Source organism: Anopheles darlingi, chromosome 3 (genome assembly GCF_943734745.1).
Source record: "Anopheles darlingi chromosome 3, idAnoDarlMG_H_01, whole genome shotgun sequence".
NCBI classification, from domain to species: Eukaryota; Metazoa; Arthropoda; class Insecta; order Diptera; family Culicidae; genus Anopheles; species Anopheles darlingi.
The window spans coordinates 5745001-5760416 of NC_064875.1; the positions used below are offsets into that span (position 1 = coordinate 5745001).

Genomic DNA, 15416 nt, shown 5'->3' on the forward strand with positions numbered 1-15416 from the left:
TCGCAATAAATTCAATTTCTACCAGCATGGAGCTGAACGTAACTAGACTTGACATAGTAAGCTAATGAGTTTAAAATGTTTTTTTTTTTAAATCGTTTACTCACGTATTATAATTTGTGATAGATAATTGATTCTTTAAATTAAATTATACTTCCTTGACATTACATAAGTAACGTATTAATTTGGCATTTATAAAAATAATTACCAGTATAATTACAAAGTTAATAACTCTATCTTACATTGTGCTAGATATCTAGGAAGTTTACAAAATGTTTCCATTTCATGAAATTTGTAGGAGTTATACTTTGCTATCAAAAACAAGAAATGACCATTTTCTCTGTCAAAAAGGAACAGAATCCCTCTTTCCAAGAGATGGAATCGTAACTTCCAACAAATCCTAACACGTGATTTGTTCTTATTTCTAATCTTACGCCATTTTACACCCACTTGGACAAGTTTCTTTGTTCGCATCGACATGAGCAGTGGATACTTGGATTGGATGAAAAGGTACCCCTCGACTGAATCACTTTAAAAACAAAGATGAAACGGATCGAAGACGAAAAAAAACTGCCTCTTCTCCCCGTCCCCGGCACCCTTTTCCTCCACGAAGCACGAAGTGAAAGCCACTCACTGGAACCAGCTACTCCGGGCGACCGATTTTCGACGCCGATTGCCCCCCTTTCGCTTCATCTTCATCATCCAAATCGGCCATCGGCTGGCTGGCTCGAGTGGATTTGCAGTAACCATCAAACCGCAAAGGGAGACAGCAAAAGGAAAACACAACCGCGAGTGAATTCGGAAAACCTTCCGGCACTGCCACTCTCCTCACATTTACCCCCCGGTGGCAACCTGAAAGGTGATGTCGGTACGTTTCAAAGGGTCGAAATCACTCGACCACGACTCGCGCACAAGTAGTGCGCGTGTGTGTGTGTGTGGGTAAAAGATGATAAGCGAGCGAGCATCCTTTACGCAGATGGAAGAACAATTCACGGCCACCTGGGGCGCCCCTTAGAGCTCGCTCTTTCCCCTCGGTGTCTGCTCGAGAGCAGCTTGATCTTTGGCCGGTAAATTCCGTTTTTCAAATACCCTTACACCAAACGGCGGCTTCGAGGCGGCACTCCGAGTTTCAGCAGACCACTTTAGTCTACCCTTCTTTGTCCTGGGTGGACGTTGTTTCACTGGGAGCATTTGCGAGCATACCTTAAAGATCCTTTTTCCTTTTGCAGGTGTATGTCCGGGGGGGTAATCGGTCGAAACCGAAACCGGCAGCTCGCATCCTACACGCACACACGCACACACATACACATACAGCATATTTCAATAGTCGCTCACGCATCGGGACACACCAACAACAGACAACCAGAAACTGATCCAACCTTTGTTGAACCAAAGACCATCTCAAGCATCTGAAACCCTCGTCTCGCAGCAAAGCAGCAGAGCGACACGACGGATTGCTCTGTCTGACCGTCTGAGCTGCTGAGCTGCCGAGCTGACCGGACCTACCGGAACGGGATGCCGTAACCTTTCGTACCCTTTTTTTTGCGCTTTGAAAAGCACTTCATTTTTGACACACAAAACAATTTATTTGCCCGCGAGGAGCTTAGGACTATACCACCCACCAGAAGCAGAGCGACCACCAGTCCGGTTCCAGAGCGCAAGGGAAACCAGCGTCCGGAAATACGCAAAGCACTTCGCGAGGACACGGCACGCGGCACGAGCCAGAAGCTCAATCGCTGATTGAATCAAGGATTTCCGTCTTTTCTCGGCCCGCCCGGGGGATTCATTGGCATTGCATGGAAGCTTGATTCAATTACGGAGGAGCTGCTGGGTGGTCGGGTGAGGAGTGAAGGTCAGTCAGTCAGTCAGTAACCTGTGCCGCCGCGCTAGGGCTGACCTTTACCGGCGATGGCCACGAACGAAAAAGGTTGTCCGCGCGGTTGCGGATGCTGAAACGATACTCAGCTCAGCGGACCTCACAAGGTTCCACGCCTCTAGGCCTAGGCCTAGGGGGTGGGGAATATGTTGGCAAATGAACTGCCCTTTCCAATCTTGCTCTTTCTTTCGCTTTCGCACTCCACCGGTGGCCACCTTCTGGGCGTTGATTCGATTGCTAACTCTCCCTCTAGTGAGACCGGCTATTGACACCGTCTCAAGTAAGTGTTGACTCCGTCACACCGTTCGCACGCATCGCAGAAGGCGCTGGAGCTCTCAGAGGAACCGCAGAAAATGGAATCGGCCTCCTGCGACCTTCCGTTGATTGCTTCTTTCTGTCGCTGCTGACCACCGGGAGCGGAACGGGTGTAGCAAGCAATTCAGCGATGCGTCTTCGGGATTTCGCGAAAAGGAGAAAATCCACTTTCGAATCGTCGTAATCCCATCACCACCGTCGTGGTGCGTGTGTAGGACACCAAGCAAACCATTCCATACGTCCAAAACACACACACACAGACACACACTCGAAGTGCAACTTTGATTCGCGATGTCTCATTCGAAGCGAAGTGTCACGTTGAAGGGAGAAGGTCTCGGCTTCGACCGGATAGCAACTCCCATTCGCTATCGCCATTGTCATCGCTTATCTGGCACGTACGGGATCCGTGATTGTGTTGGTGACTGGTTGGCTGGAGATCAACGATAATGTCCCCGCACTACCGAGCGTCGGAGCGTCCCGGTGCCCTGGTGGTGACGATACGCGCAATGTCACGTGCGAGCGCGCCAAGGTGGAAAAGCCGGAAAAACTTTGACAACGTCCCGCCCCGCTACGTTCCTCCTTCCTCGTGATAACCGTGTTGCAATGTTGATACGCGCCCAGTGGCAGAGAGGAATCGTATCGCAACCACCACCACCATCGCCAGGTGTGATTCCAATTTTTGATCGCCATTCTACCTCTCTTTCTCTTTCTGACTTTCTCTCGTTCTCTCTCTTTCCTTCAGCAGGTGCTACGCCTGTGACTCCTGCCAAACAGGCGAGGCAACATAGCCGTGAAGAAGGGAGGCCACCGGTAACGAGGTGGACGAATTAAGTTAACGGTTGAGGCTGGATGGCACAGCCTGGCAATATCAAACCACCAACCAGATGTGTCCCGGTCCCCTGCCAGTCGATACGCTGTCGCCGTCGTCGTCACCGACATCGTTGCCGCGAGAGGAAAAAAAACTTTTACAGCTTCCTCTTCTCTCCCTTCCTTCCCGGACAATCCTGGCGTCCTGGCACCGGCAGCGACACCACCGGCAGCTTTGTTTGTGTAATGATTTATTACATTACCGGCGCTAGCTTTCGCTAAACGGGCGCCATAAGTTCCGGTAACTGAGCTACACCAAGGGGAACCACCAGCAAAGGGCAGGTGGTGCGGTTGTACACCCCCCGCAACTTTTCCATGTATTATGCAAAACGCCCTTTCTGTCTACATGCGCACGATGCGGGGTATGTGTGTGTGTGTGTGTCCCTGGGGAGGTGGGGAGCTCGCAGATTACGCTGATAAAACCTAGGTGTCTTGGGACCTTTTTTTCTCTCGTCGTTGCGTTTGGCGTTTTTGGGTGTCAAGAGTGATAACTTAATAGACGAAATCGCCTTCTCGCCTGGATCATTTCCAGCGTGGATTTTACAACGGCTTATCGGCCCGGGCACGGCATGGCACGGAACGGAAGGCCTTTCTTTCCTCGGATATTTCCTGGGAAATTGTTTTCCAATCAATTGCGATTGTGATCAACAATCTCTTGACATAACGATTGACGCACACTCGGCATCGTTGGGATCTATGTCGTCAGCGGCGGTAATTCGTTAATTTGTAAGGCAAATATTGCCGGTACGTGTTACTGCACTTGGAAGCAAGCTGCTTACCATATGAATATGATTATATGAAGAGCAATCACTTCAAATGATGTAATAACGATAGTGAAGAGTATCATCTGTAGACGATTTAAAGTCATAAACGATTTGCTTGAATTATCAAACTCTTTGCAACCGTTTGTTGCTCGCTTTATCAAAACCAGAAAAAGAAAATCAATTAATTTCAATGAATATTGACGCAAGTAAGTATTAGCTTCCTCTCTACGACGTTTTGTCCAAAGATTGGAACCTCTTCTTACCTTCTTTATGGCACATAGGTATAGGTAAACATATCAAGCAGGTATGCTATGGTATGGTATTAGCTTTCAATCAATCCAAGCAACCTTGCGAAAAAAAAATCTTCTTCTTCTTAGAAAAAATCAGCTACCAGTATTTGCTCCAGGGTATGATTTCAATTGATTTTCCAAGATGTTGTCGTCGCTATTCGTGCTTGAAGGAAAATTCTCCGAACCTCTTCCACCGTAAACATTTTGAGAAAACCAAAATAACATGCAACATTTTTATGCACACATAAAGCCAGTGAACTGTTAGCTAGCTGTTGTCTAGTTATGTTTTGTGAAGGCATTTCAAATCTCAACAAATCATATCAAAAACATATTAAAGATAACGGTTATCGTAATATCGATAAACTAACTTAGCTAGTTAGTTTGTCAAATAGCACTATTATACAAGGATCGCTCTCTATTCACACTCTATTTGCAACTCTTCACCTTTGCAAATCCTCGCCTGTTGATTAAGCGAGCCCAAAAAATCCTGGAAATGAGTTCGACTTTCGCCAACGTCAAAACAGCACACACACACACACGCACGTCAGCAACGGGGAAAGAAGGCAATAGACTGCTTTCAACCCGCATTCGGTTCATGGCCTCATCGCCTGCTACCTTGCTACCGGAAGCCCGATCTTGCCCCTTCCTGCCAATCAACCAACCAACCAACGGCAACGAAACTAATCCCAACAGGTTGCGTGGAAAGCAACGTTGTCGAGGTTTTACTTACTCGAAGAAGGCTGAGAACGGTGACGTCATGCGTACCAAATCAGCCCCCCCGATGTTTACCACCAATCCACCGGTTCAGGGCCGGTGACGTGCGTTTCTATCTTCCGGGAATAAACACGCCACCGCTACTCTGATTTACGTAGCGGCCCCCGGCCGGTCGTTCGGTCGTTGAAGCTGATTCCGCTCGAGTGGAGCGCCCTCAACGTGCCCTTCGCACGCAATCGGTGTGCCAACAATCAATATATATATATATTCCGTGCAAAAGATGTTCATGTGAACGACCGACCGTTGAGGTCGCCGTCTTGGGAGGTGAGAGTGAGCCATCATTATTGCTCTCAAGGGATGAGGTGGCGAGAGAGAGAGCAGGTAGGCTTGGGATGCGAAGGAGGACAGTAATCGCACCTCCAGGAACCGGTGTGCCGGCACACGAGAGCCATAATGTTCAAATTTGTTTAGCTTTATGAACTTCCGGACCCCCTTCGCCTCATATCCGGCTCACGAATGCACGCACACACGCACACACACGCACGTAATCATCACACCAAGGTGTCCTCCAGGAGTTAGAACTAGGGACAGTCTGCCGGAAGCACAGCTTTCGCTGTAAGAAAGATGACTTCCAGGCACGCACGCGTACGGCGTGTCGAGTGTGACCAGAGCCCACCAACAAAAACCCGCTGTTGCTGTTGCTGGTAAGGAGAACGAGGTGCTGCGCGCGGTTGTGAACCCTCGCGGCATTCCAGCGAAATCAGCAAAGCAAAGCACGGTTGAATTCCTGTGACAGTCGACGTACTTTCGATGGACCAGATTTTAAAGTAGCAAACAGAAGGAAAAAAGATTTTCCAAGAGAGGCGCGTTTCAAATTTCTTATCGCTACAAACTTCTCTCCGTTGGCACGTGACAGACGAGCTAGGCGAACCTTGGAAGGGAAACAAATGAACCCCATTAAGAAGCGAAAGGGGCTAAAGAGCTACCACGAAGATCATTTCCATTTGGGCAGAAACCGGCTGACGACCCTATTTCACTGGTGACCATTACAACCGTACTTTACGAGAAATGTCGACCATCTTTGGGATGGAAGCATCAGCACTAAACCGGTAATTAACGCTCGGCGAACGTTTTACAACGCCTCAACATTCTAAATCGACGAATCCTACTATTCCCCAATTGGTCGTCATAAAAAGCACAATAAATCGTTCATCTAATGGAGCTTATTTAACCGAAATCCTAATGCTACTTGGATGGTGGCGCTTTGCTTTGGCCACAGATCGTTGCGAACAGAATCGATAAATTACTGAAATGAACGACATGTCTTTAGTAGCCCTACATCCTCTTTTGATCGGTACCAAGTGTGTCCAGATGGACGATATCCTTGAGAAGACGTTTCTTTTAATTATCTGCAATGGTAGTGGGCCTCGATAGTCCGCATATGGAAACCACAACACGTGCGAATTAAGTTGAATTATTCCCGTAAAATGATTCCAATAACCATCGTTATTGTTTCAAGATTGATTCCATTCCTCGATGTTCAGTTAAATCCCCTTGACATAGCGATACTCCCGACAGGTTTTCACATTTTTCTCTGGACTGTTTGGACCGGAAACAACTGGAACAAGAGGTGAAGAAGTAGCCGAATAGGCTAGGTAGTCCTTTGAGGCCCATACTGATCATCTTCCATAACGATGACGACTGCGTGTGAGCTGATGAAGGTGATTAGTTTTTCAATTAGAAACCCTCCCACAGTCCAGATCTCACTCGGTCCAGCTCTCACATACACACACGTGGCCATAACATCGACTGGAGATGGACAGAATGAATGATGGGCCCTCGGTACGGTCGGTATCGTCGACTGGCTGGAGCTAGCTCGCTCGTTAGCAAAGGACGCAAAATTGAAGAACTTCTAATGGAAGCCAATCGAAAAGGAAGGGAATGGTGGTGTCGTTGTGGTGGTTTCAGTTACCGAGTCGTTTTGATGCCATCGCCCAGTCGCCGACGCCAGGTCATGCTCTTCCCCTCGTACTGGATGAGAGCGCAGGAGGGGCAGGATTGATTTAAACTGATTCCAGGAAAGTATGGCCTCCCTCTAAAGTGCGAGCAACAGAAGCATGATTGATCGAACCAATGTCCCCCCCCGGTCCCGGTGGTCTCGTGGATTAGTATCGAAGCATCGGACCGGACCGGTCATGGATAGCACGAAATGCTATTGATTGATGTTTTGGCCAGAGGGAACGTAGAACACCGACTTGGAGTGCATGTACACTGGCGTATGCACGGCATACGGCTGAGTGCAGTGCTTACAGCCATCCGATAGGGGCCATTCTGTGGTTACAATCGCTCATGGTTAGAGACGACTTATGCTCTTGGGGTGAGCTTATCATTTCCACTCCCACTGCGCTCCCTATTATATCCATTTTTGCTGTGCTTGGAATGAAAAACTTTTCTGGCTTTCGGGCATCAATCAAACTCCGTTACAATTAGGTCAATTTTACGTTTCATTGGATGACATGGGCCAATGTGACGAACACGCATAGCATATGAATTCCACATCGCCCCGTTATTAATTGAAAGTATCGAAGCGTGATAGTATGATCCCGGCGAAACGCTCATTGATGAAAGTGCATTCGAGTATTCAGGATGGATCATCTGGGGTGAAATTGTACCCCCGTGACCTGGAGGGCACAACCGGTGAGGCTATTTTTAATTATTTATTCTTATATATCCCATGATCAGCACCTATTTTCGGAACGGAATCTGTACGCTACTGTAAGAGGAAGGTGGATCATTAACTACGTTGCTTATGGCGAATATTAATTCTGGGTTGTCCAAAGGGGGACTCTGGTAGTTTATTTTATTTTTGCGATTTTTATTTTTTTCAGGACAGCGAACAATGTTATGCAACAAATGTAGATCAATCATAGGAAAACCGGCAAAAACAGAGCTATTTAAAATAGCACTCGAGATGCATGGCACAGGGCATCTCACCTGTTTGAAATTGTCTGCAACATAAAATAAACTTCAACACTTCTGCTCCCGTTGAGTTTATAAGCAACTGTTTGAAATACAGTAACTTAAAACAATGCTGCAAACTATCCTAGCTGGATTGATTTTGGAGCTAAAAAATCAACCGTTCACTACGTGTGACGCGCTAAATATCGATCAGGTTGCTAGCCCACCGGCATTCGATATTGCAATTGCTTGCCATCACGAACAGGACCACACCGAGCACAGACGAGCCCCTCTTTTAGCCTGTGTCGAAAGCCCGACCATCATCAATCATTCACTAGTTCTGGACGTGAGTAAATTTAATCTATTATCTCATAAAAATAACGTAAACGCGGAAATGTACGGAGAAGAGCGGTGAACGAAAGGGCACCATCCCTCCACCTCCACAAGAAGCCTGCGATCCACATTCTATTGACATTCAACAGGCATTCAATTATTCTGTTTGCTTGTGAGAGTAAGTAAACCAAGACGCGGGCCAAGGGAGTCCAGTTTTTCGGGCTTCACTTGGAAATGGCTTCTTGGCCAGCCATTTATCGATTTTATGGAGCAACTTTCGCGCGCGCGTGCCCCCTTACAGAATCGCAATAAATCGCAAGGGCACAGCTCAGCAGGCGTCTGCTATAACTTTCCGTCCAGTCGCAAACATAGTAAGCGACGGTGAAGATGACCAAACGTCAAACGTCAAATTTAGTTAAAAACATGAAGTCAAGAATAAAAGCTGACATATGGCCAGAGTAGCCGGTCCCTAGTTTTAGCGAGGTCTAGGTCCCCAGAGTAGCTAAAGAAGGCCCAGGAAGCTGGATTCATTAGCCGTACTAGGGTAAATCCTCATTTGAAGAAGAAGAAGAATAAAAGCTAGGATGTTAACTGTAAGCAACGCTCACCTTGGCCATGGAGCATTTACCTTTCGTTACAAAACTTAAAGCATTGAGCGAAACTCCCTTCGGCCCTTGTCACGTGCGCTCGCTCAATAAAATGTTGCTCCGGGAATGGAAACATTCGAAACAAGCGCTGCATCGTACACCCCATAAACTGTTACGGATGCACAAGAAGCCAGCACCGCACAGTTGACCTGTGGGGTGGTAAATGCGCTCGCTCCTTCCTACAACCGAGCAGCCCTACATTATGTTACCGTCCTGGCACATTAACAATCAGCTGCAGACCGCACTGGTGGCCAGTATTGGCTCTCACATGCCATATGAGAAGCATACAATGTACACGCTGGCCATTACTCCCCGTCCGGGGCCCCTGATACTTCGGGGAACTGGAGTTTTCGTGGTAGAGTTTTCCCATACATTCCATTCATCCTGGTAATGCCATTTTATGGGACGGGTACTTTGGTGGCTTTGCCATAGTAAAGGTGGTCTATGAAGGCCACCGAGGGACCGTGACACGGCACTCTCCGAGAGAGAGTAAGGGAAAAAGAGAAAGAAAAAGAGAGAGTTAATAAAATGGATGCTTCCTTCAAACTAAACAGCTTTTCTTCAATTCGGCCGCATGACTCAGCGTCACCTGTTTACACGCGCTCGACTTCACTCTTTGTACTCCTTCGCCTTCATTCATCTTATGCTTACCAGAAGCTTTTCCTTTTTTCAGTATTTAATTTAAAGAATTATCTCTTAAATAATGTGCGTCATGCCGTTGTTTTATGCACACTTCGCAATAACTAGCACCTCGCGATCTAGGCATTGTCCAATCCCTTCCTGGCCTCTTCGATTCGTCGCCGATCGGCAACCTTCTCGTCCCCAGGATGCACCGGATGACGGATGCTTTGAGTGCAGTCGGTGTACATCGGCATCGGTCGCTTTTGACATCTTTTATGCATTCTCTTCAACTGGCGCCCGGGTAAAGGAGAAGCAAAGCAGGAGGCGGCAGGTAGTCTGTGCCGGATGCCGGTCTTAAGGTATGGTGAACAACCCCGCCCCTACCCCCTACCCACCGGTACAAATTGGCACGGATTTTCCGGAGCGAAGCGGAGTGTTTAATAGGAAACCCAACACCGTTGACCTACTTTCGGGCAGACCGTTTTGCTATTTGCCATTGTGCTCGGGCGGGTTGTACGGTCCGTTGCATAGTACACCAGCAGCAGCAGCAGCAGCATCAGCTCGGTGGCCGGTGCAGTTGTGTTGTGTTTTTACGAAGCGCACACGGTCAAAACATCGTCTTGACCAGCAAACCTCGAGAGCGGAGGCGGAGCGAACTGCAACTGTTGACACTCCAGCCAGCGGAAGTCGTAGAGGTGCAGCTGGACCAGCAAGGGGCAGGATAAATGGAAATTCTTCCGGCTTGCGTAATGTTCCAATTACGGAAATGGCAGAAAAGCTCGGAATGACACCTTGGAGCTCGAGTGGCCCAGGTGACCTGTCATGATGCCCGCTACCTGAGCATACCTAATTCTTTGGCTTTTGCTTATAAATTTGCTGCCCTTCCTCCGGCTCGAACCGGGAGCAAAACGTCACGGGATTGTGTCCCATGTTCCCAGGAATAGAGAGGTCTGGGAGACTGGGATTTTCGAAATCTTAATTAGCTCACAATAGTCCGCAAAGCTGCATTTAACTGCATAATCGGACTGCTGAACGAATTATTCTGTTTGAAAAATCGTTTCCAAACAATGCAAATCCTCGGTTCAGTTATCAGTGACTCGGTCAGAGCATCATTGTACCAAATGCTAGCGATGCTCAATAGTCACACTCATACATGAATTCATACAATGAAAATCCCTAGAGGCAGCTAACCACAGCCTGATGGCGAGTTGTTTCAAGTTCTGTTGGAAGGGCAACTCGATTGTCATTGGTTTCCCCATTTGTGGCCTGGAGTCTGGTCGTTGGGCACATGCTACATAATTGAAAGCGTACGCAATCTCGGCATTTTGCAGAAGGATGCAGCTCGCACTATCGAACAACACAATTACAGCGACAACAAACGCGAGAATCGGTCGATGCAATATGAGCCCCCCGGGGGAAGAGACGCCAGCTCGACTCGTTGATGGTAATTTAGATTTCGAATTTATGCTGCTCAAGTTCATCCAGACCGCGAACTTGATTGGGTCGACCGGGCCGATCGGAACAGATACCTAGACCCCCTGGCCGCTCGGTGCTTAATTAGGGGAAATTCAATTAAATCGATCATCCCTATGAACGGTTGGCCGAGGAACGGTGGGAGAACGAGAACGAGAGTTATGGATTCGGTCCGGGTCCTTGTCGCCCGAGGCAGCCACAAAACCACCAGGGAAACCACCGGCACCAGTGCAACACAGCCATTGAATTCGTGATAAAGTGTTGAGTTGCATTGTGTTATCAATTAACAGAACCGCATGGTTGCTGTCGTAGCATAAATCAAGCTGCTGGATGCAGTAGTCGGTAGAGTAGGCCATGAGTGAGGCTGTCATGAGACCTTCCCTTCCTACCTTCTACTTCCTCTGCTCGTCTCGGTACCACCGTTAAATCCGCTTCCTACCCAAGGCCACACTCTCTCGGTGAGGGTTCTAGCATTTCCAACTGCGTAGCATCGCAAACGAGCATCATTCTTCTGTTCCAACAACAATAAAAAGGATGCACTTAAAGCGAGTGCAAACGTGGATCGAAAGCACAGCGAGGAAAATGCCAGCAACGAGTGAAAAAGTGTCACCACCACCAGTTCGCCGGTCTCTTCATGATCAGCATAATAAAACTCTTCATTTTCCAATCGACACCAACGGACTCGACGGATCGGAACGGAACGGAAACGGAGTATTTCTTTGTCCTGGCATGTACTACAACCTGGTCCTGGTGTACCGTCGGTTTGCCTGGTTACAAACTGTTAAATCACTTGGGGCGGCGCGCAGTGGTGGATCGGCGTTCGGTGCACCAGCTACGACGACGAGTGTTCTCCCTTGCCACGAACAGCCCATAAAGCACTTGTCGCGGCCAGCAAAAGGGATGGTGGCGGTCGATCTACTTCAAGGATGCTGTGTACCCGTGCTCCTGGTGTGGTGTTGGTTGTGCTGCGCATTTGTTCTCCGCTGGGCTGAGCTTTTATTGTTTTCCAATGGAAATGGAAATCGGAACGAACCAAGTCCGAAGGCGACGCGAAGTGCCTTTGTACCGGGTCCCATCACGTCCGTCTTCGCCTGCAGTTGATGCGCTGTTCCTGACCTCACCATCACCACAGACATAACCCTGTACGTGTATGTGTGTGTGTGTGTGTGTGTGTGCCACTCCTCCCCAGGGAGTGGGATGATAGCCCGGATCAATATTACAAAATGCAAACAAAGTAAAACGGGGCTTCCGGGTGTGCGGCGCTTCCGGGAACGCGGTTGGTAGCGTCCAACTTTTTGTTCCTTCCAATTTTATCCAACGAACTGGAACGCTCGAAACGCGAACGGCTGGTGTGCCGGTGTGCCCAATGGTACACAATATGGTAATGTCGTGACGAGGCACACGAAAGGGAAACCACCATCATCCCACCAGGAACGCGGATCCGGTGCAAAGTGGTTCCATTATTCATTGCATAAATGATTACTGGCCCTGGCGAGGCTATGACCTACACACTCGGCCCTCGGCCAGGGCCAGGGGACGCGATCGCGGGGAAATTCACTTTATTCGCTGCATAACAAAATGGTGGAACACGATGCTGCCGAACACACGGAATGGCAGGTGGCACAGGAATGATGGAGGCCTGAGAGGCTTGGACACGCCGATGCGGCTTTGCTCTCGCAAAAGAGTGTTCCAAATTGTGACAGTTTGGACATTCAATTCTGGTGCTCCATTTTGGATATGTTTTAATGATTGTTTTAGACTTTGAAGCTGAGCTCGCTAACTCTTTAAGAGGAATTGAGTTCTACATTAGTTGATAAAACGAGAATTGAACGGATTTGACGGACAATTTTTCGTAGTTTGACCTTAACGTTTATTCGTACGTTCAATTCGAAAAGTACCTAAACGAAACTGAGCGTCGGAGGGACCGTAAAATCCAACCAAAAACTACCCAAATAAACTGCAAATTGTCCCAAAATTGATCGCTCACCTGGAATTGGACCGCTTGGATGAGTCCTTCTTCCGATCTCCAGTCAGGTTCTTCAGCTCCTTCTGGCGCTTCTTCGTTTCACGCCATATCCGGTAGTAAAGGAAGCACATGACCGTCACCGGCACGTAAAACGCGGCGATCGCCGTACCGAACGTAATGTAGTGATTGGTCTCGATGAACTGGATGTAGCACTCCTTCTCCGGCACCGTCCGCTTCCCCTCGATGTACGGCCAACTGTAGATCCACGGAGGCCACAGCAGCAAACTGATGCCCCAGGCCGCCCCAATCATAATCGCAGCCCTCGTCGTCGTACGCTTCGCCCGGTACGTCAACGGTCGCGTCACACTAAAGTACCGATCGAAGCTGATGATCAGCAGATTCAACACGGACGCGTTCGACGCGAGATAATCCAGGGCGAGCCAGGTGTCGCAGATGTGCGGCCCTAGCGGCCAGTAACCGAGCAGCGTCGTGACGGAGAACAGTGGCATTGATATGAGCCCGATCGCAAAATCGGCGATGGCGAGCGAAAACAGAAAGTAGTTGCTGATCGTCTGCAGCTGTTTGTCGATCTTGAACGAGATCATCACCATGACGTTGCCGGCCACCGTCAGGATGCTCAGTACGGTCGCGATGATACCGAGAATGATGATCTGCGCTAGCGAGTAGGTCGGTTCCATTTCCTCGGCCGACACGTCGATGGTCGTACCGTTGGCGGTGGTGACGAGGGCCGGTGACGTCGACGCAAGCGTGACGTTAAGGAACAGCAGCTCTTCGACCACGGACGCCATCGTGCTGGACGTGGTCGTGCTGGTCGTACCGGTAGTAGCCGCCGGTGTCGCCATCGCACCCGATAGCGATGCCTCTGTCGTGTAGCGGGACAGAAAGCTGTCAACCGTCGTCCGCTCGAACGGGAATCCCATCGTTGCAGTGGCTGCGATACGTGGCCACCCCACAATCCGGCCACTTCGGCCCCGGCGAGCGCCCGAACGGTTCGAGCTAGTGTCCCTGCACGTCGATCGACGACGCGGCTGCTGCTGTTGGTGTTGTTGTTGTCGAGGGTAGCGGCGTTGATGGTGGGACTGATGCTGGTGATGATTGTTGTTGTTGCTGTTGTTGTTCCCTTTAAATTATTCAATGGCGCTCGCTCCGGAGACGTCACCCTGGAAGGAAGAAAGGATGAAAAGTTATTTTCTCACTTTTACGAAGGAGGAATGTTAGAGGGATTGTATGTGTGGGTGACGGGGTGTAGCGAATAAGTGTCGAAACTTCACTCCATCGCCCAACCAATATTGCGATATCCCACCAGTGCCGCACACCATGACTCGCACGTTTGACTTGTCAAGGGCAAAAGTGCTCGGAACGACACGCCCAAGTGCTCGGGAGTGAAAACAAACGCAGTCAATCATTGGAGGCCATACACTCTGCCCTGAAAGTGTTTCTTTATGCTAATGTGTGCCCCTTGATGCTGCCCGTAAAACCGTCACATTCAGCGGCATGCCGATTTCGGTGGAGCGTGTGAGCGAAGTTCGAGCGATACCGGTGGCCAAAACCGGCACTATGGCCGAAAAGTTCAACAACGAATATTAACATTTTGTTCATTTCGGTGATCGATTCTATACAGAGAAGTTATTGGAGTGTTTTGTCTGTCTGCACACGCTCTATCGGCAGGGCCTTCCAGTTGAGGGGTATGCTTTAATAGTGCGTTAACTGTCATTGGCTTAGCATTAACTGTCACTTGACACCTTTCAATCGTTATATTGCATCGACACACGAATGCAGGAATTCTTTGCAGATTGCAAAGCTTAACAGAAGGTAAACTTTAACAGCCTTCGATAGTCATCCTTTAAGAACAATCTTTGGAATCATATAGCGGCGATTATGATAGACTTTGCATGGATCAATAAATCGATAAGGAAACGTAAATTCGACATAAAATTTCATGCGAGTCTCCAACATCTGAATAAGTGAAATATTGCAGGGAAATGAAATAGTTGAGTATTTATTGAACACATACTGAAACATAATGTAAAGAAAGGTCGTTCTGATATTGCTATAGGTAAATATTGCATTCGTGTACTGGCTCCAAAATGCTATCATGCAAAGTTGGTACCTTCAAAGCAATTGCCATGCAATTAAAATATTCTCAAAAAGGCGTTGTATATTTGATCGAATCTTTTTCAAAGTGAAATGAAATAGCTTTCAACTGTTCTATGCGAACGATCTCTTTATAAAAAGAACAACTGGAACTCCAATCTCTTCCGATTGCAGTGTATTCACTGGTACGCAATGGTCACAAATTTCCATTTAATTACGGTTTACGAGTTGTCATTCACCAGTTGAACCGCGGGAGTGTTGCATTTGATACAACTTGTTTGACGATGACTTGTTCTTCATCCCTCTCTGGGGGTGAGACTTTCTCATTTCATCAACCTGCCGGTGCCGGTGCGTGTTTGATGAAGCATTCGATCGTTAAATCCGATTTCGGGTGCTTCCAGGACTTTCACGTTCTCTCTTTTTGCGCGTAGAAGCAGATTTCTGTCCGACCACAGACCCCCGTTCCCCAAAACATCGATG

At 48.4% G+C, this 15416-nt stretch overlaps 1 protein-coding gene across 1 annotated transcript in view; it reads right to left on the minus strand.

Moving 5' to 3' along the window:
- LOC125956281 (muscarinic acetylcholine receptor DM1) overlaps positions 1–15416 on the minus strand; it is a 44786-nt gene that overhangs the window by 3246 nt on the left and 26124 nt on the right. Inside the window, exon 2 of the mRNA XM_049688002.1 lies at positions 12843–14002. Coding sequence (XP_049543959.1) covers positions 12843–13762 — 920 coding nt within the window. The 5' untranslated portion in view covers positions 13763–14002. The remainder of the gene's footprint in view (positions 1–12842; positions 14003–15416) is intronic.